This window comes from Xiphophorus couchianus, chromosome 3 (assembly GCF_001444195.1).
Source record: "Xiphophorus couchianus chromosome 3, X_couchianus-1.0, whole genome shotgun sequence".
Lineage (NCBI taxonomy): Eukaryota > Metazoa > Chordata > Actinopteri > Cyprinodontiformes > Poeciliidae > Xiphophorus > Xiphophorus couchianus.
In genome coordinates this window covers 2,094,318-2,119,547 of record NC_040230.1, presented here as the reverse complement: position 1 = coordinate 2,119,547, position 25,230 = coordinate 2,094,318, and the positions used below count along the sequence as shown (strand labels likewise).

General features: G+C 36.3%; 1 protein-coding gene across 1 annotated transcript in view; it reads right to left on the bottom strand.

The window, feature by feature from the left end:
- Positions 1-25,230, bottom strand: part of pear1 (platelet endothelial aggregation receptor 1) — a 64,314-nt gene that overhangs the window by 19,876 nt on the left and 19,208 nt on the right. The window contains exons 2-5 of the mRNA XM_028013546.1: positions 9,892-10,002; positions 8,337-8,438; positions 8,157-8,257; positions 3,285-3,377 (exon numbers count right to left, since the gene is read on the bottom strand). Of these exons, the coding sequence (XP_027869347.1) occupies positions 3,285-3,377; positions 8,157-8,257; positions 8,337-8,438; positions 9,892-9,998 (403 nt within the window). The 5' untranslated portion in view covers positions 9,999-10,002. The remainder of the gene's footprint in view (positions 1-3,284; positions 3,378-8,156; positions 8,258-8,336; positions 8,439-9,891; positions 10,003-25,230) is intronic.

Below are 25,230 nucleotides of genomic sequence, written 5' to 3'. Positions count from 1 at the left end.
TATTTACATATGAACCTTTGCATGTTACTGTTTGCATCTGGAAATTTTGCTCATGCGTACAACGCCTTTAGGTCAAAAAGATGATTCTTTTACATGTTGTAGAACAACTCCACTAACTAAATGAAATCTGGAAATGTAGGAATTATTAATTTAGTGAAGTGAAAAATAAACCAAAAAAATTGTTGAACAACTCAAAAAGTTTTGTTCTTGCTCTCTGTGTCGACGCGTTCAGATAAACTGCTAATAACTAAACTCATTTTTGGTAACTTTGAAAACTTTTAGCACACCTAGATTCCAGATAAATTCAAAACTGCTAGTTTACTTGGCTGTTTGGTAAACCTTCAGCTCAATAAAACTCTACATCTGTGTTTTGGTTATCGACTATATACAGTTCTTCAACTAGTTAGTCGTTTATATTCATGCTCTTATTTTGAAGTAGGCAAAGACTGTCTGTGCAGCAGCTCCGTTCCCTTTTTCTTTTTTTTCCTGTATTTTTATTTAAAACATACAGAAACAAAATAAGTCAGACTGTAGGGAACAAATATAAACACGAATACAAATCGAAAGGCATTATAGAAATTATAAAGCCAAAATTAAATTGATGCTTGAGAGTTAGGTGAGACAAGTTGAAATGAAGTTAGCACATTAGCGTCAGATAAATAGCATGTTGCTGCAGTGCTTTAGCGTTGGCGAACTAACGTTTTAGTTGGCGGTGTTCTCCACTGTGTCATCTGAATCACTTCCAGTAGCCATGAACAAACTGCTGGCATCATTCCGGTTTGATATTTGACCATTTTTCTTTACAGAGTTTATTTACTCTGGCTGTTCTCCTGGCACAGACGCAGCTTTAAGCCTGATGCAAAAGTCCACTAATGTACTGCTAATTTTTTTTTTGTTTACTTCAATATGAGGGAGGTTTCTTTTCATCTTAAGTCAAACTTTCCATAAAGATTCCGATCCAAAGCAGGATTGGTATGAAAACTCAGTCAGCTCATGGTGGCAGCATGTCGACATAGCTCTGCTGTTAGTCCGAATTTGCTCTTTTTGTTTACTTTTATCCATCATTTTTTTCTGGTTTGGACAATTATTTCCTCACAATCCCAGAGGAAGAAAAAAATGAGGTTTTCTAACCAGACAAATTTAAAGAGGAGTAGCAAAAACAAAGGAAGTGGGTTAGCAGTGCTAGCCAACAGATGGTGTCATCCAGGACGTGTTACTGTGAAATATCGTTTCTACTGCCCAAATATTGAGCTGTTGGCATGTCATGATGAGACTCTCATACAGTATCAGTCTTCAGTCAGAGGCCTCTGTATTTATTGGAATACTGACTGCTACTGGAGATCGTTATCGTCCACAGCATCACCAACCACAGTGAATCTCTGAAGATACTTGGATGATCCGAGTTACGATAACGTTTAATTCCCCTTTGAGATAAATAAAGTACTTCTGAACTAAATTTGGGAGATTTTTAAGGATGATCCAAAGCAGAATTTGCATAAAAACTCACATGAATTCCCTCTGACACAATTAGTCATTAATTATACCCTCAGGGTTTTATGTTAAATGGTTTGCTCTCGAATATGAGCTCCATAAATGATCCTCGGTGCTGGTTTGGTGAGCAACACTTCCAAGCTTTACACCATCTCTCCGTTTCCAAAACGCATTTTATTCCTCGTAAAGCAGAGCACACTGTGGCTACATCTTAAATCTTCACCACGTATGAAAACATCGGGCCCCTTTCCTCTTTCCCGCAGCCAGAGAAGTCAAACACGCAGGCAAACAGGAAGCGTCGGCTCATATTCGGCCGAAAACGTTACAGGAGAGCCGAGGAGAAACGGAGACGGAGAAGCAGAACGACAACTTAAGTGAGGGTTTGGAAGGCAGAGTAAGAGGAGAAGGAGAGTGGGGTCACATTTTCCATTTCCCTTCCCCATCCTCCCGCTACACGCTGCAGCTAATTTGAGAGTTTTGCAAAATAATGGGAGGGGGGAAAAAAAGAAGAAAAACCAGAGAAAAGAGAAACGCAGTGTACTATTGACCCAGCTGACTGAGGAGAAAAGGTAGTGGAAAACTTCACTTCCAGGAGAGAAACATCATCCTTTGGAAAACGTGGCTGTGGGTTAGAGCTAACCGTTATATAACCGCTCAACATTAAGCCTTATTTTGGCGTTTCACCTCTGCAATACTGTAACAACTGGCCTATTTTTACAGTTTATTCTGAGCAGAGGAGTGAATTAAAGAAAGTTTCATAACTTGAATGTTTTTGTGGAGTGAGAGCGCTGGGTGATTCATGGCATGGCGTCATGCTCCCCTGCTGCTCCCTCTGAAAAACCTCCTGTTGGGAAGTGATGGATGCAGAAAACGGCCACTTAGCTAATAATCATTTCCTCTTGTTTATGTTGGTTTTACCCTGTTGCTGTGTTTCCATTACAAATTTGTCATTAGCTGCGTTTCCATTGATCATATAATCGCACAATTTGACATTTTAAAATTAAATTCGCTTAATGGAAACAAACCAGTTTCGACAAAAACTCATTTGTCGATAAAAAGGTTTTATGAAAGGATGAGGTGGTTTCTTTGGCCGTATCGAAATGGGTTCATTTTTCTAAACTGCAATGGAAACACTGTTTAGCACACTTTCACGTGATCCACAACTGTTACTACTGCCAGAAACCACAAAGAAGACGACAGGAAGTAGTTGGAGGATGATGTTTTGTAATGACTTTTTGCATGAACAAAACTTATTCATGTATGATTTTAGTTGTGTTTCTACTTAATGATAATTAATTAATACACTGCAACTGCAAAATGATGGGTTTTTATATTAGTAGTTTGTTTTATCCAACAACGCGTTTTCTTCAGGAGGAGTAAATTTCCAAAGATTTGATAGAAAAAACTTGGAAATTTCTTGTTGAAAAATTTTTCATTTTTCCATGATTTTTATTTTTTTAATTTTGGAAATTAAACTAAAACATTTTTTTTCAAATATTTCCAAGATTAAATATTTCTGAGGGTTTTTTTCTAGCAAATTTTTATTGTTTCAGACTTATGAATTTCTGATTTTCCAAAAAATTTCTGAAGTTAATTCAGAAATTTTTGGCAGAGTTTTTTGGCAGAAATTTACTTTTTTTTGTACATTTTCCTTTCCATTAAGTAAATTTATTTCCTAATTGTCAAATTACGCAGTTATATGTTCCATGAAAAAGCAGCTTGTGAAAAATGTTTTTTGCAGAGGAAAAGCATAAAAATGAAGCATGAATGAGAGAAAATGAGCCGATTCTCACAGCTGGAGCAGTCGTCGCCTCGCCATCCTTTCTCACACTGGCAGCGGTTCGGAGCGACGCAGCGGCCGTGGACGCACTCCTGGCTGCAGTGAGCTGTTCATCAGAAAGAGACACTTTAGGAAGTAAATACATTTCATTTTTAAAGCATCAAAGAGCAATGGAATGGAAATGTATTTCTAATTCAGCAGGAGGCGTTTCAAAAGCTGCAAGGAGACAGATTACTATGAAACGAAGAAGCAGTGGCTCCTTTGGGGGCCTTTAATCTTTACAATACAGAAGATAATAGAATAAAAATATATATTATTATTCCTCAGTGGGAAATTCAGGCGTTCCAGCAGTAAAGTGCAGATGATATGGAAGAAAAATACATTTTTAGTTCACCTAAACAAAACTGTCAGAGCTGCTGACTTACTTATTACTTGATCTTTTGAAAAAAAGACAACATATAATGTTTTATAGTAAATTTGCTGTTTTTGTTGAAATGAAAACTGTTAAACTTTTGCAAAAAGAGGATGAATAAAATCTTCTATGGGAAAATTACGTACTTTTAATGTCAATCTGTTGTGGAAAAATGTTGCAGTTATTCCATTATAAAAAATAAAAACTGATTTAAAAATGCATTTCTGTTGGTTCTTTATTGTTTTGGGCCAGAGGTCGGGTTACCTTTCTCTGTTGCTGTTTTTGTCTATTTCACTTGAAAATGTTAATAACGTCAAGCTGCTCAAATTCATTTTAAAGGCTGTAACTCTTGATGTAAACATTTCATCATGAAACCTGCAGTTTTTATTAATTTAAAAGTAAAACAATGATGATTAGAGATTATGCCAAACTTTTTCTCAGAGCTAAATAATCTTATGTATTTTTTCTGATCAATTCCCAAAGATATTTAACAGCAAAGAGCCGACATGCAGCCAGTTCTCATGTTCAGAAGCAGAATAATTGTTTAATGCTGAGTAGAGCTGGACGATATTTACCAAAAATTTAACAATATATATTTTTTAGTAACCTCAATAACAATATCACAGACAATATTTTTTGTTTTATCATTTGTCTGTTGTGAAGCGCTTTGGTCAGCTGAAGTTGTTGTAAATGTGTTATAGAAATAAACTTTGACATTTTATTTATTTCTGAATCATCTTTGTGAATAAGACAAAAATCTGAGCGTCTAAAAGTTTCTGACCAGCTGAAGCGACATAAAGTTTCCTCACAAACATTCAATTATGTCCAGCAGATGATTATTCACCACAAATCTGTATTTGGTTTCTTGCAGAACTTGTCAATAAACAACAATTTCTCTGATAATTTTCTCCTTTTTCCTTGACAGCGTGTGGAAACGAGGCAGATCTCTGTGACGTGTCATCAGACCAAAGAGGTAAGTATGATTATATGTAATTAGATGTATTTGGAATAATTAAAAGTGCTGCTTTCTGGAGGAGATGACATGTTGCAAACTGAAAATCAGCTCCCGCCTGGCTCCTCACTCGAATGTTTGATGACAAAAGAAAACGAGTCGGGCAGAAACTGCAGACCGTCTCTGCTGAGCGACAAGCGTTTATCTTCAGAGCGTCTTCCACTGCAGAGCGGGGAAACCTTGTTATTACCGTCCAGCTCCTCTCAAATCAGATGTTTCCACACGGAGGTGGAACTTCGGATGGTTTCACTGGTTTCACTGGTTTACACAAGCCAATCTGATTGGTCTGTGGGAACACGGTGGTGGCAGCATCATGCTATGAAAGGTTTGGACAAATGGCAGAAGCAGAGTTTTAATAGTTTTGGGTTTTTCATTAGAGTTTAGATTTATTTCATTGTGACTTTTTGTATAATCTTCGGAAAATGTTCGACTTTTTAAATCCAGAAATTTTCAGGTTTTTTTCTAGAATATTTCTGAGATTAATCTCAAAATTTTTAAAGTTTTTTTTTTTAGCAAATTTTCAACTTTTCAAACTTCAAATTTCAAAGTTCTTGTCAAGATTTCTGAGATCAACCTTAACATTTTTTTTCAGTTTTCAGGCATACATTTCCTTGTTTTTTCTAGAATATTTCTGATATTAATCTCAAATTTTTTTTGTTTTTACTAGCAGATTTCCAACTTTTCAAACTCAAGAAAATTTTCTCTAGAGAATTTCTGAGATTAATCTCACAATTTATGAATTTTCTTTTAGCAGAAAATAACTTTTTTTTAATCTACAATGGCCCTAACACGAGCTCATAAATTCACGTTTGAGAGCTTGTTTGTTAGTTTTATCTTGATAAAACTAACTTAGAAAATAACTTTTTAGTAAGATATAAGAACTTGTTTTAAGTCAATAATTCCTTAAAATTCCTTGTTTTATTAGCAGACTTTTAATAACAAGACATTTTCCCATGCTATAAGTGAATTAATGGAACTAGCAATATAATGTCTGTAAATGTAAAATGTGCTAAAAAATATAATTTATTATTTTTATTATTAGTTAGAAGACATATCCAGATTTATAAATAGAGTTGTACAACATAAAATAAAAATAAAACTTTATCTATAAACAATTATTATATTATCTGCTAATTATAATTACTATTATTTTATTGCATTCCAAATGATAGATTTACTTTCAGAATTCTTTTTTTATTTTTGTAACTCAATGCCACAATAATCTAAATTGTGTAATCATTGTGTTTTAGGATTTTTTTTGGCTTTTTTTTTTTTTTTTTTTACCATCTGCAAAGAATCTTCTGCCACAGCTAATATGTAGAAAACCTGCATAAACATATCTGTGTGGGAGTTGTGCCCCTCTTTACCCCCCTTTTGGCTACGGCCCTGGAAGAAAAGCTCTCTGCTTTGAAAATGTCCTGAATCAAAACCTGAGCTTTGCAAGCGTTGAAGCTCCAGTCCTTAAACTCTCAAAGATGCTTAGCTGACAAAATCTGGGTGATTTACGTGTAAAGAAAGCCAAACTCATTTGATATGTTTTAGTTTGAATTTCTGTAGCTTTGGTGAAAATCAAACCCATAATTTGGCTTATTTATGTCCCACAAACTGCTCCAGTTCACAGTTGGGGGAAAATAAGCAGCTTTCGATGAAAATGAGATGTTTCAGTGAAAAACCACAACAGCCATGAGCAGTTTGCTGTTCCAGCTAATTGCTGCAGTGTTGAGTGTTTTCCAACAGTCTCATCAACATCCAGATTCAGGACACAGAATGATTCTCATCCATTAGCAGGGAAATCAGAAAAGCTGCTCTGATGGCAAAGTGGAAAATGTTCAAGGCTATTATTAGAACCCATTTGGGAATAAGTTCAGAAGGAGGGAATAATTTGTGCTTGTACCCGATCACAGGACAGAGAGGAAAACAATCTGTTTCCTGCTGACATTAAAAATATTTACAACACTTAAAAAAAACACTGTAGACCACTTTGTAGCTTTTATGGAGTTAAAGTTGCTGCTTTTTAAAATCAACAAGTAACCTAATCTGACAGAGCTGGAGCTGTTTCATAAAGAGGAATTGATACAAGCACACACTCACCAGTCCATCCAGGATTTTGCAATTGTTTTTGTGGTTATTTGCAATCAAACTCACAGATTTCTGGTGCTAATTTAGAAATATTTGCAAGGAATTTTGCTATATTTGTGCTTAAATGTGACTTTTTGTTACAAAACGAACGACAACTTGAGATCAAGTTAGGGTGAGAAGTAGAAAAAAGAAACACCAAGACCGGCTAATTTTGATATAAAAGCTAATCCTAATTAACTTAACGGCGTGCGTTAAGGTTAAGCGACATGCTGGTGATGTTAGCATAGTAGCTAACATTAGCTTTTCAGCTAATTTTGCCCTAGAAGCTAAAGTGAAGAGACTAAATGCAGAGTGATTACATGGCACTGATAGCCCACATGCTATTTACATAATTAATGTCAACACTAGCATTTTAGCTAGCTATAGCTTTAACATGGGTTTTTTTCATACTACATGGCTTTAGCTTTTTAGCTAATTTTAGTTTATAAACTGCTGTGACCTTACAGTTTAGCTTTTTAAGCAGTCTTCTGCATCTATTATTTTCTGTCATTTGTAATTTATATTTTAGAAAAAAAGGTGAAAAAAATCCATTGAAATCGGATCAAGTTTTAAAAAGTATGACATTTTATTTTCAAGCCACACTGCCCAGCCCGAAAGAAAAAGAGAGTTACTGTTAGCCAACATCTGACTGATAGCATTTACATTAATATTAGCTATAACATGTTTTTTTATACTGAAAGGAGTATGTTAGTTTAGGGCAACATACTAGTCATAGGCTTCATGCTAATGTTAGCATCTGAGCTAAAATGAGATCATGTTAGCTCATTTTAAATAAAAGCTAATCCTAACTGACTTAATAGCATGCACGTGGAAAACTCCATCTAAGGCTAAATACCGGCATGAGACCAACAGTCGACAAGTACTTTGAGGGAAAATAGAAAATAATTTTGAAGAGAAAGTTCAAGAGGATGTGAAACCCGTCTTGAACTTTCTCAAGAGGGGTTTCTATTTACGGCATTTTAGTTTCTCAGCTAGTTTTGACCTAAAAGCTAAAGTGAACAGACTAAATGCAGATTATTGGTCAACATGCCAGTCATAGCTGGTATGCTATTGACAGAATTAATGTCAACATTAGCATTTTAGCTAATTTTAGCTTTTATGTTTTTTTTTCACACTGCATTTTAGCATTTTAGCTCATGAACTGCTGGGACATTACGGTTTGACAGAGCTCTTCTCTGATTAGTTTCTGTCATTTGTAATTTATTTATTGCAAGAAAAGAAACAAAGGGGGGGAAAATTAAAATCTGGTTTGAAAGAAATCAGAGATTTTATTTTTAAGTCGGCGTTGGCGTTACATGAAGAAGAGTAAAAGTTCCACTCACGAACACATCGGCCTCCGCTCTCATAGTAGCCTGGACAGCAGTGGTACCGCCTGCGGTACTCGGTCTTCACCGCCTGCCTGTACGCCGTTTTATAGGTGATCCTGAAAGATTCCCACAGTCAGTCAGACAAGAAGCTCGGGCAAAAAGACAGTCGGTCAGGGGCAGGAGGCGAGGCAGAACCTGTGACGGGAGCATCTGTACGACGTCCGGGGGTCCGAGCATGGCTCCTCCGTCACATGGTCGTAGGGGTGAGAGTAGGACTCCTTCACCGAGGTGGTGTAGCTGAAAAGCAGAAAAACAATCAGAAAATGTGATTAAAGAAACAGTCAGGGTTAACTAAGGAGCTATGAGGTGGAAAAGTCTGCCATTTTATTCCCCTGCTGCGCCTTACAGAGAGCTAATAAATAATGCAGATGCTGTAATTTTTCCCAAAATGTCAAAACTGGTGAACAGACTTCAGGTTCAGACGTTTATGTCCCAAAAGATTCACTGTTGTCCTGATTCTGATGATCCAGTTGTCACGCCTTAACCTCAACCGGAAAATATTCACTTAAAGGGGAAAATGTATCCACATCTGTTGGTTAAATTAGGGGCAAAACGTCTGACACGATTCCCAGATGGGCGACACCAAATGATTTTGATGATCCTCATTTGTGGCTTTAAAAGGAATAATTCAATAACCTCCAGGATGGATTTTCAGAAAATGTTCTTCGACTGGAGGGGTGTTTTATTTACCCTTCAGCCCATTAAAAAGTCATGAAGGAGAGGTTAACAAAAATAAACCTGTCTCTCATATAAAATGAGAATATTTTTATAAAATTTATTATTAATGGAGGTTATGTTGTAAGTTATGTTATATGACAGCATATGAGGGCCATTATAGAACAAGAGGAAACAAGAGTTTCCAAAAATAATCAAAAAAATTTCAGATTTCTCTCAGAAATTTTTGATTTTTTTTCTTGCAAATTTCTGATTTTTGGGGCTCCGAAATTTTCCTTCTTTCTCAAGAAAATTTCTTAGATTAAATTCAAAATGACTGACGTTTCTTGGTGGAAAGGTCCTCTTGTTTTCTATCTAGATTTCCATTTGCTAGAAAATCTCTTTTTGGAGAATTGAATTTAGAATTTTTAAAATTGAATTTTCCAGGCAGAAACTTTGAAATTTCTGAGTTCAAAGGTCAAAAACGTTTGACTTTGAAACTCATACGTTTCTTAGTTTTTTTCTGTAAAATTCCTCAGATTAAGATGAACATTTCTCAACTATTTTTTCTAACAAATTTTCAACTTTTCAAACTCATAAATTTCCTTTTTTTTGTAAAATTTATGACATTCTCAAAATTAAATTTTTTTCTTTCCAATCTCTGCGTTTTGGAGTTTTTTTAAATTCAGTTTTGAAAGTTAAACACTTTTGACTTTCCTTGTTTCTTAGAAAACATCTGATATGAAAGTATTTTAGTGGAAACTTTCTCCTCTTTTTTTAATCTATCCACAACTTGGATTTTTGAAGTTTGGAAAGTTGAAAAACATTTGACTTTCAACATCAGAAACTTTCAAGAAAGAAATTAAATGTGAGTTCAGTGAAGAGTTAGATGTAAAGGAGGCCTTTTCAAGGTCAAAGTCTTGGAGTTCATTAAAGATAAATGATCAAACCCCCATTGGAAACTTGCAGCTCAGTAATGGTGAAAACCAGCAGCCGTGCAGAGCGAGTGTAAACATGCCGGTGCGTTTGGCCTCACCTCTCCCACAGGCTGCACACGTTGGGGTCTCTGGGGTCCAGGGAGCTGCTCAGTCCAATCAGGAAGCCAAAAAGCTGCAGGACTGCAGAGGAGCTCAAAGCCTGCATGGTCCTGAGGGGCGAATGAAAGCAGAGACGCTCAGAGACGACTGCAAAACCGCTCCGCTGTGGACAGTACGAGGTGAAAACAGGTTTCATGGTTTTAACAGATCCTGCGTTATTTTCAGGCTGCAATACGAAACGTTAATATCCCTCGATGATCGATTTAAACGAAGATAATCCCTGGAAAAGTTACAACTTTCTGCAGTCTGTCAATAAGTTGGAGGAAACTTTCACTCAGCAGTGACCAGAGTTTGGTAGTAGCTAGTAACTAGTTCCATTTACTCAGTCACATTTGCTTAAGTAACTTTTTGAAAACACTTTAATGTGTTTTACTTTTTGCTTTTACTTTGGTAACTCTATTATAAAGTATCGCTATTCTTTTTTGAGTGAAATTTTTGGATCCTCTACGAACTGTGAGTAACTTCACTTAATGAAGAACAAACATGTTTTAACCAAAAATTCACCAGACACATCGTCACGGCAACAAACGTTACTGAACGGACTGAATTATTGCGATAAACAATAATATTGTTTCAAAACCATTTTCAAATAATGACATAATAATAATTCATTCTCAAATATTAATAAACATTAAATTACAATGAACATTTAACACTGGAATTGGAAGACATTTAAATATACAAAATAAATAAATAAAACAACAAGAAGTTGAATTATGACGTTTCTGTAAACAAAATGATCCTTCATTGAAAGGAGCTAGTTGAGACAAAAGAACCAGACTGAAGACTTTATTCATCCAGTTTCTGGTAGAGAAAGAGAAAAACGATAAATTATGCATATGGAAATTATAGTTTGTTTTAATTAATTATGTGATTAATTGGTTTATTGCTTATAGTTGAATAAAAAACGAGGATGTTTCTCGGGTTTCCAAAGTCAAACATTTTCCACTTTTGAAATTCCAGAAATTTCTTTATTTAAAAAATTTCTGACAATCTCAAAAAATTACTCCAACAATTTTATTACTTTTGTTGCTCTGAAACGTTCTTGTTTTTCTGAACAACATTTCTGAGATTAATCTGAAAATATTGTTTTTTTCTTGCAAATTTGCGACTTTTCTAGTTCAGAAGTTACTTTGTTTCTTCTAGGAAATTTCTAAGCCCTAATGTGACCCGCTGATATATTGAAAAGTTTGTCCGCCATATTGCCCATCCCTGCTTTTACCTGAGTAGCAACATGTTGAAGTCGTGCTGATCGTCTGAGTAAAATGTTTTACGAACTCAGAGTGACTCAGGATGGAAAATATCCCCAACTGCAGATCTGCAGTCACGCTTTCGGTTTTAATTGACCATGATTAACAGTTCTCTCTCTGTGTGTAATTAATGGAAAGGTTTATTGTACACTGGTTCTGTTTACCAACAATATAAAGTTAAAGCTGCCCTCCTGACTATAAATGAAGTTAATAAAAGTGGTGCAGAGGAGCCAGAAACAAACGCAGCCCCCAAAACGTAAAGCTGAGGCTCAGCCGCCACACGAAAAAAAGAGAGAAAGAAAGAAAAAGGACCGGACTGCAGAAATGCGACTCCCAGCATCATTCTGACCCCTCTGCACCAGAGCCGAGGGGCCGCCGCGCTGCACAAACATCTGGATCTGATCAGGGAGCCAGCCAAGCACAGCAGCCCAGCGCAGGGACTCTGTCGGGCTCTCAGGGAGCAGCAGGGAGCGCAGCTTTCCCGAAACATGTTCCCCCATCATATTCTGTCATATTCTAACATACCCATCATATTTGACCATATTCCATCATCATGTTCCATAATATTCTGTCATAATATTCCATCAAGTTTGATCATAATCCAACATAATCCAACATGTTCCATAATATTCTGTCATAATATTCCATCAAGTTTGATCATAATCCAACATAATCCAACATGTTCCATAATATTCTGTCATAATATTCCATCAAGTTTGATCATAATCCAATATGTTCCATCATATTATTCCATCATAACCCACCATATTCCGTAATATTCCATCATAATTCATCATATTCAAACATACCCATCATATTTTACCATATTCTATCATCATGTTCCATAATATTCCATTATGTTCGATCATAATCCAACATATTCCATAATATTCCATTATAATCCAACATATTCCATCATGTTCGATCATAATCCACCGTATTCTATAATATTCCATCATAATCCACCATATTCCATAATATTCCATCATAATCCAACATATTCCATCATGTACCATCAACATATTTTGATATTTACTTTGAGTTGAAATATTTTCTGGTATTTCTTCACAATAATTTGGTAAAGAAACCAAATGTATCATCATTATATCAATAAATGGAACCATTTTAAAGCTACAGTATGGAACTTTTGTCAAAAATATGTTTGTTTACATATTTGTTAAAACTTTCTACATGTTTATGAGACAGATAATCTGTGAAAAGATTGATCCCCAAAGTTGTTTGCTGATCGATCATTAAGCAATTTAATCATTTTTTCCTACATTTTAACATTTAAAGCTGAAAATTGCCCATTTAGAAACATTTTGAAAGGCATTTCATTCTTTTTCTAAATATATAAATGCTAGCAGATTACCATCTGCACGTTGCCAGGCATGTTTCTGAACACATGCATGTTATCCAGATGGAAACAAAAGCTTAGGCTGGTAGACATTAACTTCTAATTAGGTTCTTTCATGCTTGGATTGGGCCACGGAAAGACGTTGCTGTTCCTCAGCAGCCTGGACAGTAGAAGGATCGTAAAAAACACGATCCGATTCGACCGTAAAGCTCCACGGATACAAAACTACACTGCCTGAACCGCGTCCAGAAAGGCTGTGTTGCCATGGCGATCACTGTGAGACACTTCCTGATGTATCTGGACCGACTCAAGGATGAAAAAATCCAAAGATTACCTCAAATTAAAGTGGCATCTTGACAGCAAATGTTTAGATGTAGAGCTCTTTTTGATGTTTGCACCATAAACAATCAATTTTATGCAATATTTACGTTGTAGGAACTTGAAAAGTGTTTCACTATAATAATTCATCGTATAAAAGTGTTGTTTTAGCTAATTAACTCCAGTAACTGAATTACATTAATAATCTGTTTAATCTAAAAAAAATAAAATTTAATTTTGCACAGCAGTGAAATGTAAAGAGCACAGTATAAAGTATGCTTCATATTTTCAAAAACAAATGATAGTTTTTCCAGTATTTGGATGCCATATTACCATATTATGACTATTACCATATTGTTATTGTATTGTTATTATACTCACATATTGATGGTATAAAAGTGATTCGGTTTGATAGTTTCCAAAGGTTTCTGTGAATTTTACAAAATATTTATGTTTCCCACTTTACAGTGTGATTTTTATGTAAACTTTATGGCCGTTTTTTTACAGTGTATGAACATGAACGCGGATAGAAAGAAAAAGCTTCAGTTCAGATCGCCTTTAACAATAAAAACAACCTTTTCTGCGATTCGCTGATTGCTTTGAAAGAAAGCGCCGTGTTGTTTCTGTTTCCAGCCTGTCCTGTGCTGATATGATGGAGTCGTTTGCTGTCGGGTAATTTTTTCCAAACTGCTTCGGGAATCGTCGTCGCAGCAGCTCGGAAAATGTTGGCGAAGGTTTTGGGAATAAACTTCATGGTTCACTTCATAGCTTTTATAGACGCACAAATATTTTAACACAAACCCTCGATGTTTTTTCTAACCAAACCCACGACTTTTATTAAGCAACAACAACAAAAACGAAGAACGAATTAAAAATAGTCTGTGGTTTTAGATTTGTTTTCTGATGTTTTCTGCTTGTTTTATCTCTGCTCCTTCTCACTACATCAACACTTTTGTTTATTAAACTAAACTTTCCTCTAATTTCCTTCCTGAGCTTGAATTGAGATGAATCCTTCTGCCTCCTCTCTGACCTTTGACCTCCTGACACAAACTGTGACTTATTGATAAGTAATCGCTCCAGATGTGTTTCCTGATCTTTACCTCCAGTGCAGCTTCAACACTTCTTGACATTTCCTCCAGTTTTTTGGTTAAGAAACGATTAAACTAGCTGGATCATGAAAGGCCGCCTCCCCGCGCTGCAGTTTACGTCTCGTACGTCCGATCTTTTGTTTGTGGAGGAACATTTTCCCTTCCCGCTCCACGCACATGTTTACATTTAGAGCAACTCTGCCTGGAAAAAGCTGGGAAATTTTTCTGAAACCAGAGGAAAATTTGCCTGTGGCTTGATGAATAATTTATGGCTTTAATATTTGCAAAGTCAGTGGTTCAATTCCCAGCAGACATGTTGAAAAAAGTGTTTATTTTAAGAATCATTGCATGTTTGTTTATTTTAGGATGGAGTCAGACGGCAGTCGCAGGGATCAGGAACTAATTCTTACTGATTCGTTCAGCTAACATATAAAACAAATAAAACATCATTTACATCTAGTTATGTAATATTTTTCAATCTGTCACCTAACTCTGAATTACAACTTACTTCATGGTCTGAATACTTAAGTAAACTCGTTAAAACCAGTGGAGATAAAAACTTAATGGCAGAATTAACTTAACCACTTTATATCTAAACCTAAATGGAGAACCAGTTTAAATTAAACTCATGCAGTTCAAAACCAAGGAAACAAAATAACTTTTAAACACGGAGTACAGAAGCTTTAGATAAAATATCTGCTGCATTCTCTGTTTTTAAACTTTTTCAAACAATTTTCCTATTTTTTTTTTACGTTATGTCATCGTTCCACTCAATTCATTCATCTACACATTAAAGCGTTTTGTGTTTTTTGACACCAAAAGCAGGCAGTTTGTCATGTTACTCAGTTGCATGGAGGTTTTAACTAAAATATCTGCTGTGTTGTTTGTAATTTCAAACGTTTTTGAATGTAAAAATATTTTAAATGTCCACCTTTCATTCATGCTATTATCTAACTGCAGCATTCATTTGATGATTTTTTCAGTCTCTGCATGTAGTTTGCACGTTCTTCCTGTTGTATCCAACTTTCTGACAGCCAAATCAGTTTGTAATATAAATTTGTGTGATTTTATTCAGTTGTATTTTGTATGTTTTTATGGCGCATATCTGAAGGTGTTTGCTGATATTCAGGCAGCCACAGATGAAATGTGGTGATGAATCATAAGCAGATCAGCTCGTGGTCCAGTGACTGTGGTCCGGGTTTTCGGTTCTTTGTGGTTCTGACTCAACAGGAATGTTGTTCGTCACAAAACTCTTAACCACAGACAGCATTCACTGATCTACCACAGCGTCACGCCTGTTTCCCATCAACCACTGGGGCTCATCTGCCGAGAGTCAGGGAGTTCAAAACCGGCTGTCCAGCAACCAATCAATCAATCAATGAAGTTGATTTCACATTGAATTAGTTCAAACTAATTTACATCATAAAAATACACGAAAATACAAAATTATCAAAAATTGAAGCGTTACATTTTGCCAAGATCGTCCCACATCAAAATGATGATTAATGTTTCATTTATAATGTTTATAATTTAAAAGTAACTCTAAACAGGCGAGTCTTTAGATTCAGAGGAACTCAGTGTTTCAGCTGTTTTTTAGTTTTCTGGAAGTTTGTTCCAGATTTGTGTTGCATAGAAGCTGAACGCTGCTTCCCATGTTTGGTTCTGGTTCTGGGGATGCAGAGTAGAACCAGAACCAGAACCTGAGTGTTCTGGAGGGTTGATACAACAACAGCAGATCTTTCATGTGGTGCTAAACCGTCCAGTGATTTATAAACTAACATCAGTATTTTAAAATCTATTCTCTGGGCTACAGGGATCCAGTGGAAGAACTGCAGAACTGGGTGATCGCTCCATCTTCCTGGTTTTAGTCAGAACGCCAGCAGCAGCGTTCTGGATCAGCAGCAGCTGGAGGATTGACTTTTTTAGTCAAACTTGTAAAAACTGTTGCAGTAATCAGTGCGACTAACGATAATCGCATGAATGAGTTTCTCTAGATCGGCGGTTTTCAAAGTGTGAGGCGCGCCTCCCCTGGGGGGGGCCAGAGCACTTTAGGGGAGGCGCGGTGCGAGGGAAAAAATAAACCGGAAAAGAAGCTATCTGCTTGCTGTCTACTGATGCGAGAGAAAGAATGGACAAATTTTTAGTAAAGAAAAAGGCAAGGGGGACAAGCTCTGGCGTAAGTAGAAAAAAGAGGAAGTATGACCACGACTACTTAAAGTTTGGATTTTCCTGGACTGCTCCCGATGATGCTCCAAGGCCGCAATGTGTAGTCTGCAAGAAGGTTCTGGCTAATGATAGCATGTTAGTGCACTTTTGGCTGTCAGTAAGGACTGAATTTCCACAGCTCTCCACGAAGGCAGTGAACGTGCTCATCCCCTTCACTTCAACCTATCTCTGCGAACGTGGGTTTTCCGCACTCGCAATGATAAAAAGCAAATACCGGTCAAGGCTGCTGGTTGAAGATGATCTGCGGTTATACCTCTCCACAGTATCAAAAGCACAAGTACATTGTTCCCACTAAAACTAAGGTGAGCTGAACAGTAATGTTGCCAATGTGTCGCCATGTTGCCAATTTAGTTAAAATCATAAATAAAATGAGTTACACATGATTCAGGACCGTGATAGAAAAAGAAAGGGTGCGCATAGCGTGCGTAATTGTTTTTTCCTTTGTATGCCTCCGCTCTTTCATACTGCACGCTCTTTTAGCTCGAGATAAATTGTTTAGATGAGCCACAAAAAGAGCTCCACGATTTTGCAACTGTTTAGGTTTTTGATTTATTTTTTAATTTCAAGCAAATGTGCAACATTTACAGATGTGTTCCAAAGATCTGATCAAAATGTGATCAGCAGGCATTCTGCTCCTTGGAGGGGGGCTCACCCTTTCATACTTTGAAAACCCCTGCTCTAGATCTTATTGAGACATTAGTCCTTTAATCCTGGAAATATTCTTTAGGTGATAGAAGGTCGACTTTATAACTGTCCTATGTGGCTCTGAAGGTTCAGGTCTGAGTCCAGATTTCTGCCTGATCCAGCAACAGACTGACAAATATCAGCATCCGATTGGTTCAGATGCTGCGTGATTTACCCCAACAGAAAATTTCCAGGAAAACAATTCTGAGCAATTGACAATTTCTGCACTCCAAAAGTCAGAAATCTTTGATTTTTTAAACTTTCCTAAAGTCTTTTTCTTGAAAATTTCTGAGATTAATTTCAAACTTTTGTTTTTTTCTAGCAAATTTTAAACTTTTCAAGTTCTGAAATATCCAAGTTGTTTTTTGTTCTTTTTTTCTCCGAGAAAATCTTGGCAATTTAGTTTAAATATTTATCAGAGATAGATAGATAGGTTATATGTCCCTCTTAAAATCACTGTGTTGGTCTTTTTAAAGCTGCAGTCGAAGTTTTTGTTTCACTTCAGAAATAATAGATCAGTACAAAATGTTCAGTTTAAAGCTGCAGTACGTAACTTATTAAAACTATATATATTTTTAAATATGTGTCAGAACCGTCCCCATGTTGTGACTGTATGGTACGAGTCAGACAATCAGAGAAATGATGGAGCTCCCAATTCCTTAGTGCTACCTAGAATCAACCAATCAGAGACAGGAGGCGGGTCTAAGCGCTGTCAATCACCCTCCGGGTGTCTCTGCTGCTAGCAGATCCTGTTGTGAATGCTAAGGCTAGTTAGCAATAATGGCGGCTAAGCAATATTTCTGTAACGGTGTATTTCTTCAGACGGTGGAGGAAATCAATCTTTTCACAGATTATCTGTCTCATACCAAACTGTCACAAAATGTTGACAATTTTAACAAACATGTAAAAAACATATTTATTTATAAAAGTTACACACTGCAGATTTATCTCAGATTTTTCCAAATTGACTAAACACACCAGGGGTGTTCAAACTTTTGTCAAAAGTCAAAAGTTTTTATGGGTCAAGAAAAAATAAATAAGTAAAATGAAGCAGATAAAGTAGCCTTATTTGTTTGTTTTTTGTGGGAAATTGATGTTATTGATTGTGTATCTGAACATTTAACGTGATTTTGTACGTTTGCTTTATTAAACAATAGGCGTCCAATTTTCAGATTTTTTTGGGCTCGATTGAACAAATTTATTCTCAGTTATTAAAGCAGAATTTGAGTCACTTTCTTTCAAAACACTGGCTTTATTTTGCCAAATTTAATAAGTTAGATGAACGCTGATTTGGTTGCAGTGATGTCAGCTTTTCTGTAAAAGTTTGGAGGCGGTAAAAATATGACTATTTTCTGTTTTACGTAACTTTTCCACCTCATGAAAATTATGTCAGCAATAATGATTTGACCCCGATTAAATATAGAAAGCGCCATGACAGAAAATGTCCATACAAACAGAGTTCAGTGGCTGATTATCACTGACTGATGAACTTGTTGGCACGATGAGGACTGCAGCACAAAGCCAGAGATCTTCTGGCTTTGATTAGCGTTTTTTTCTCTCCTACCCGCCGCCAGGACTCAATTCACTGGCTGGCACAACCGCCTGGGAGATTTCTGCCACAAAAACAACGCTTTATAGGAACAGACATGTGGCTTTTATTAAGAGGACTCATCAACTTCAGCCACCACTTCATTGGACTGGGGGTAAATATTTTTCATTACCTTCTCTCTGTTTTAATTGTCCTTTATTAGAAAAGGGCTTCAAACCGCATGGGAATTCTTAAACGCTGAGAAATGGAGCTTAATGAGTGCAGACGGAGTTGTTTTGCAGTCGGCTGGTGTTTGGGTTACCTGCAGAGGTAGGAAGGCGTCTGGAGCTGCAGGTCTTCACACCCACGCTTTGGTTTTTCAAAGAGAAGCAGTTTCTCCAACACTGTTCTGCTGCATGCAGGAGGAGCCATTAAATCCTCTAAAATTCATCCAAAAAGCCTGAAACTCGATGAGGTGTCGCCAACTTTTCCAATCCCTTCTGATGCTCTGAGTCACGCAGTCACACCTCCACAGAGTTTGGCTTCAGATCGGTGAAAAGCCTCAATTGTAGCGGCTTTGGGGTATTTTTAGACTCGTTAAGTGATGAAAACAGCAGGGCAGTCTCGCTTTGATGTGGCTTTATAAACCAATAGAAAATGAGCGAATAACCACACACACACACACACACACACACACACACGCCCCCCCCACACAAACACACAGAAATGTGCTGAAACATTCAAACAAGCTCCAAACATTCAGTCTTAACATGGACTGATGGCGAATTTTCACGTTGTTGAGATGATTACACTTCAAACAAAGCTATTTTTACACTGCAAAACACAAAATCCTCCCAAGTATTTTGGCTTTAGTTGGTTTAACATTTGAAATAAGGCAAAAATAACTCACAAGTAACTTATCAGTAAGATATAAGAACTTATTGTAAGTCAGTACTTCTTTAATATTGAGGAAAACATTCTAGTTCAACTGGAATATTATTTCACCTATAATGTACAAAAAATATCTTGTTGTAGGTGAAATAATCTGCTAATGGAAGTACAACTTTTTCATAAATATTAAGGACATATTTACTTAAAACAAGCTCATATTAATTGCTGGAAACTTACTTGTTAGTTAGTTTTGTCTTATTTCAAGTGCTATAAGATATTTACAATAAAAATTAGACCAAAAATCTCTGAAAGATTTTGTATTTTTCAGTGTAGTGTCTGTCGGAAATGTTGTTTATGTCAAACTGAATCTGATTCTGTCCAGGTCGAAAGTGTTTACGCACACAGCCGAGTCTGAATGCAACGATCTTTCCAGAACCACACAAAAGATATACCACTAATGTTGAAGAAGCACATTTTCCTTATCCATTAAATAAGACACATGATTAAAATCATATTTGAATAAGTTTTTTCATGCAATAAGTCATTTATAAACATGCAGCACCATGACCCTAACCCCTTCCTGTTGTCTTCTTTGTCGTTTCCACCAGTAGTAGTAACATCCTGTTGTTGATTATGTGACTGCTGTGAAGCAGAAAAAGTGTTTCCATTGCAGTTTTGATTGCAGCTGAAAAACCACCTCATCCTCTAACAAAACATTTTATCAAAAAATGTTTTTAAATGAAGCAAATTTATTTTCGTAATTCCAATTTGCACAAATATGTGACGGTGTGCAACTTTTATGTCACGCTGCTACTTTAACAATCATTTTTCTTCTCTGTGGTGCATTTTGTGAAATTGCGTTTCTGTATTTTTTTCTCCATGGTTGCCGTTGGTAACCATCAGGAAGTCCTTTGCACTGATTGTTGAATGAGGGCAGAATCTGAGTTGAGGCTCAGCTCTATTTATAAAGCGGAAATCGCTTCCTGGTGTTTTTGCGTTTGGTTTTTATAAATCTGGATTTTCTTTGGTGGGCATCTTTTGGCTTTTGGTCACACGTAGAGTTTCAGTATAGATCCTACACAATGTCTTATGAATGAGACCCCAAGTCCTTGAAATAAACACCGAAGGAGCTCATCAGACAGCTGCATGTTTTACCAAAATTAGCCTCTTCCATCTCTCACATCTTCACCCAAACAAGCCAAACCGAGGCTGAACTTGATTTAGATGAAGTTCTGGTTTTGCACGCTTTCTCTGCTGCAGCCTGATGCATTCCTCATGTGAAATGGTTGGACGACTTCTGGGCCTTTAAGCCTGAAAACATCAAATATGAGCAGAGAACTCAAATGTTTAGTCTTAAACATGATTCATTATACAAAATAAACCATTTTGCCTCATCGCCTGGTTTTCTAAGTTTGTTGTGCAATAATAAATACGTCAGGCTTTTACTCTCATTTAATGATCATAACCAAAAAAATCTATTTGGTAATCATAAAAACAACATTAGATGATACTTAAAAAATAGTATAAACTATTTAAAAAGTTTATACCAAACTGCCTTTGCAGTAAAACCTACATAAAAAGATAAGAGATTACTTTTACCAACATATATTAGAGAAATTATTCTATAAATAACTGTTAAACTGTTAAATATGGTCAGAATTGCACAAAGTAGATTTATTGTCTCTAAATTTAAAAAGAAATTGTGAGTTACTTTGTAAATGCATGAACTGGGATGAATTGGTCTGATGTAACTTGAATTTGAAGCAGTGATGCTGATTTCAGGAAACATTTTCCATTGATGGAAAAAAACAATATTGACGTTTTAAAAAGAATAATTTAAATTCTAAAATGAAACCTTGGAGTCGATCAATATTTATATAAACTCTAAATAGAGTTTATATAATTAGATCTGAACTGGACCAGTTTACCTGTTAATCTGTCCTGAGATTATATTCGTTGTAATTTGGCCTCATTCAAATAAAAATAAGAAAATCTAAAGAGCAAATCTGAGATTACCAATCCCATTTAATCTCATTCTGTGGCATAAATACTGCAAAAATGTTTAAATTGAATTAGTTTTATCTCATTTTTAACACTGTTTGTATTGTAGAGCCAGAGTGAGAGGGATTGGTAATCTCAGATTAGCTCTTTAATTGCAACTAAACTCATTTTTATTGAGATTATTCTGCACATATTTTAAAAACAAACCTTCTCCTCTGACAACTGAGAAACAAAGAGGGAAATATTTCTAAGACACTAAAACGTTTGTTCTTATTGAATTATTCATTCTTTCATAATTTCCCTATTCTGGAATCAATAAGATAATAAGATCTTATTGTCCAATGATTAGTAATGAAAATGGTCTGTCTAATACCTTGAAGGCAGATTGGCATGAAAAATAAAACATGGAATAAATCTAGTTTATTCTCCTTGCAATGAAAAGTTATTCATAAAAAAACTTTTTCATTAGAACTGTTCGTACTGTCCCATTATTTTTTATTTTCAGTCGTAAAAACTAGAACGCTGAACCGCCTCCAAAAAATAACACCTGTTCCATCGACTTTTCATATGAACTACAGATAATCTTTCTTTCATTTCTCTCAGATTTTTCTCAAATAAAACAGAAACTTTCCAGCAAGTCAAACAAACACGTCAGCAAAACTGGTCAATGTTAAAAAAAGTTCCTGTTATGAGCGGATAAAAGAGGCTTTTTCTGAGTCTGAATTAAAACAGAAAAAACCTCTGACATTCAGCGCAGCAAAGCAAATGTCACCGGTGAAACTGTTTCCAATCCTTCTCACCACAGATTTCTGTTTGCTCTGTACGTTTCTGCACAGCTTCGGCGCTAATTAGGGAAGAAAATATTAGTCACAGGCTGGAGAGAAATGTTCAACAGGAAAGAAAATGAAACTGAGTGGAAGAACAAGAATTAGTCGAGGTGTTGTGAGGGAAGCAGAAAGAAGCCGAAATACCAGCTGGGATTAAAGTTCATTTATATGTCAGACTCAGAGCAAATCATTATTTTGAAAGATTTAAACATATTTTCCTTTTTCTTCAAAGCTTCTGCAATTAATAGCCAGAAACCTTTAAATGCTTTTTCTCTTTGAACTGGTTAAAAACTCCTAAAATGGACAGTGTGACCCAAATAGTGGAGGTGAAATATCGCCGACCTTTCTCTCCTCCGGAGTTATGAAAATGTTAACTGCATCTGCAGTGATTCTCTGGATTGAAAGCTGGTCTGTGCTTCCATGGAAACAAGCAACCTGCAGAGCCGTAATGCGCCACATAAATCCAGTCTTTATAGGATAATGAATAAAAAGCTTGACGAGGATGAAAAACAACTTATTTCACAGATTTACCAAGTCGTTGTGTTAATTTATTACTCAAAAGGAAAATACAGTGGAAAAAAGCACAAATGGAAAAGAGTTATGGTTATAAGACAAAATGGGTCGTTTATCTGAGCCAACATGGCGTCTCTGAGCCAACATGGCGTCTCTGATGGACGTTAATTATCTCCTAAAGAGAACAGTGTGTGAATTCAGACAAAATCCCTCCTCAATTTTTCCTAATTGCCAATTGGAAATGCTATTCTGACCTTGAAATAAACACCACTATTAATATCTGTATCAATATTGACATTGACAAAAATCCAGATAGGTTATCGGTGAAGTGTTTCTGATCCATAAGGGCTGATCTATTCAGTGTATTGCTACGCTTTGCACCCTAAGTGAAAATGAGCCCAAGATATTGAGCCTCTTGCGTTTGTCAGTTTCTTTATTCTTCATTTTACCTGGATGTTTTGCTTCTACTTGCTCTGACTGAACCAACCCAGGTTGTGTTGTTTTCACATGTTTGACCAAACATGTATTAATCTGTTCTGTACTGGTGCAAAGTTATCAAATTAATTTGTAATTCAATACATTTATGTCTGTGTTTTAAAAAAAGAAACTTTTAAGTCAGTTCTGGTCTGACTGATCGGTATCAGTCGATACTGAACCTCAGGTTTCTCTGTGGTTGCAGCCCAGTTACTAGTGGCGTTCCACAGGGATCAAATCATCCTTTTCTCAATTCTTTTTGATAAAATAGAAAAATCTGCTGCAGATGACTTTATTCACCTCTATGTCGATGACACAATCCTTCATTTAAGATGACTCTAGCTAATCATAATAAACCAACTAATGCCTTTAAATATAGATATTAATTGTTCTTTTATCATCTTTTCCATTTCAAATTGACAAGATAATTTTTAGAATATATTTTTCATCTCATTTTATTGGAAACTACTTTTTCTACATAATTTCCACATGCTGCAGAAATCAAAACATGGCTAGCTGGCTCTGATTGGCTGTTTCTGACCGAGCTGAGTATTTCTACAGAACACAGGGAGGAGCAGAGGAGATCGATTATTTATCACAGATTATCTGCCTCATGTTGGGACAGTGAAAGCTTTAATATCTAAAATCTTTTTTTGTTTAAGTTACATGCTGCAGCTTTAAGCAGACGTTCGGTGTGAGAGTTCACTGCAGGTGGAGCAGAAACGGAGACATCACTACCAGGAGCAGCGGTCCAACAGCGGGAGCAGAACCAGCGTCTTTCACCGCCAGCTCGAAGACTTTCATTATTTTTTGTTTAGTTTTCTGACTGTGGTTCTGATCCGGGTGAGTGTTGGTAGTCGTTCGCTGCTTTACCGGCTGCTCCGGATGTCCTTTTTTTCCTGCAGTGAGCCTCAATGTAGCTAAACTTCGTTAAGTTTGTTTTTTAAATATCGTATTAGATTCGTTGTGTTTTGGACGTGCTTCGCCCCCAAGGTAATTTTTTGTCGCAACACAAACATCCCTATTCACTCTCAGGGTGTTGAAGTTCCTCACCACATTGCTTAGGATTTGTTACCGCGCTTGCGCAGTGTGAAGGAAAGAGGAGACCAGCTGCACACACAGGCTGCGACGTGAGATACAGGTGATCGGTTTAGGTGATCGGCAACAAGAGACATTGATCAGTGATCACCGATCAGACACTTTCTCACCAAAATCGGCCGATTATGATCAGTGGCCGATCGATCGGCGCACCTCTAGAAGTTTCTACTAAATAAACAAAGTGGAAAAGTTGAGACCAAATGAAAGAAATCGTTTTTACAGTAGAGTTGAGAAACTAGAATAATAACATTTCAAGAAGGATTCTGAAACCAAAGTATCAATCTGGTGCTTATATCAATTTGGGATTAATATTTGGAATTGATCTCCTCACGTTAACCACTAATAGAAATAAAATGTTGGTTGTTTTGAAAATAATAGCAAATTCCCTATGAAAGTAGATATTTTATAGAATATGATATGTTTACTTTTTTCATTCCATATAACATTTACGTCTGTAATCAAGTTTTATTTAGCTGGACTTGGAGCAATAACATCTTTGTGGATCGTAAACTTGGAGACTCCTGGGAAACGACGATTCTCCATCTTTTTTAAAACACATCAGAAATCTGCAGAGTAAGTTCAAATCATAAATCAGCTTTTTGAAACTCACCACTGCAGTATACATCGTGTTCTTTACTGGCTGTCCACCACATAATCCACCGGTTTATGTTAATACACAAATCTCTCCCTTTACCTGCAGCTGTTGCACTTTTCTTTCTCTGCATACAACACTGAGTTTGTTCCTCCGTTCTGCATCAGGCTGGTTTTTATTTCATTCTGACTGAAAATCCAAAAACTGGGCGTCTTCCTGGCAGATTTTAAAGCTCAGACCATCATTTGCTCCTGTCTCTGTTGTCTCTGGCTGCTACTTTGGTTTTAAGAACACCTTTTCTGTGTTCATCAATGTGTGTTAATTTTGTTTTGATGCTTAAAGTGTCTAATTTACATCATTTTAAATTATGTTTTTGACGTCATAATTTGCTCTCCTTCTCCCTCAAATGCCTTTAACCAGACCACAGACAA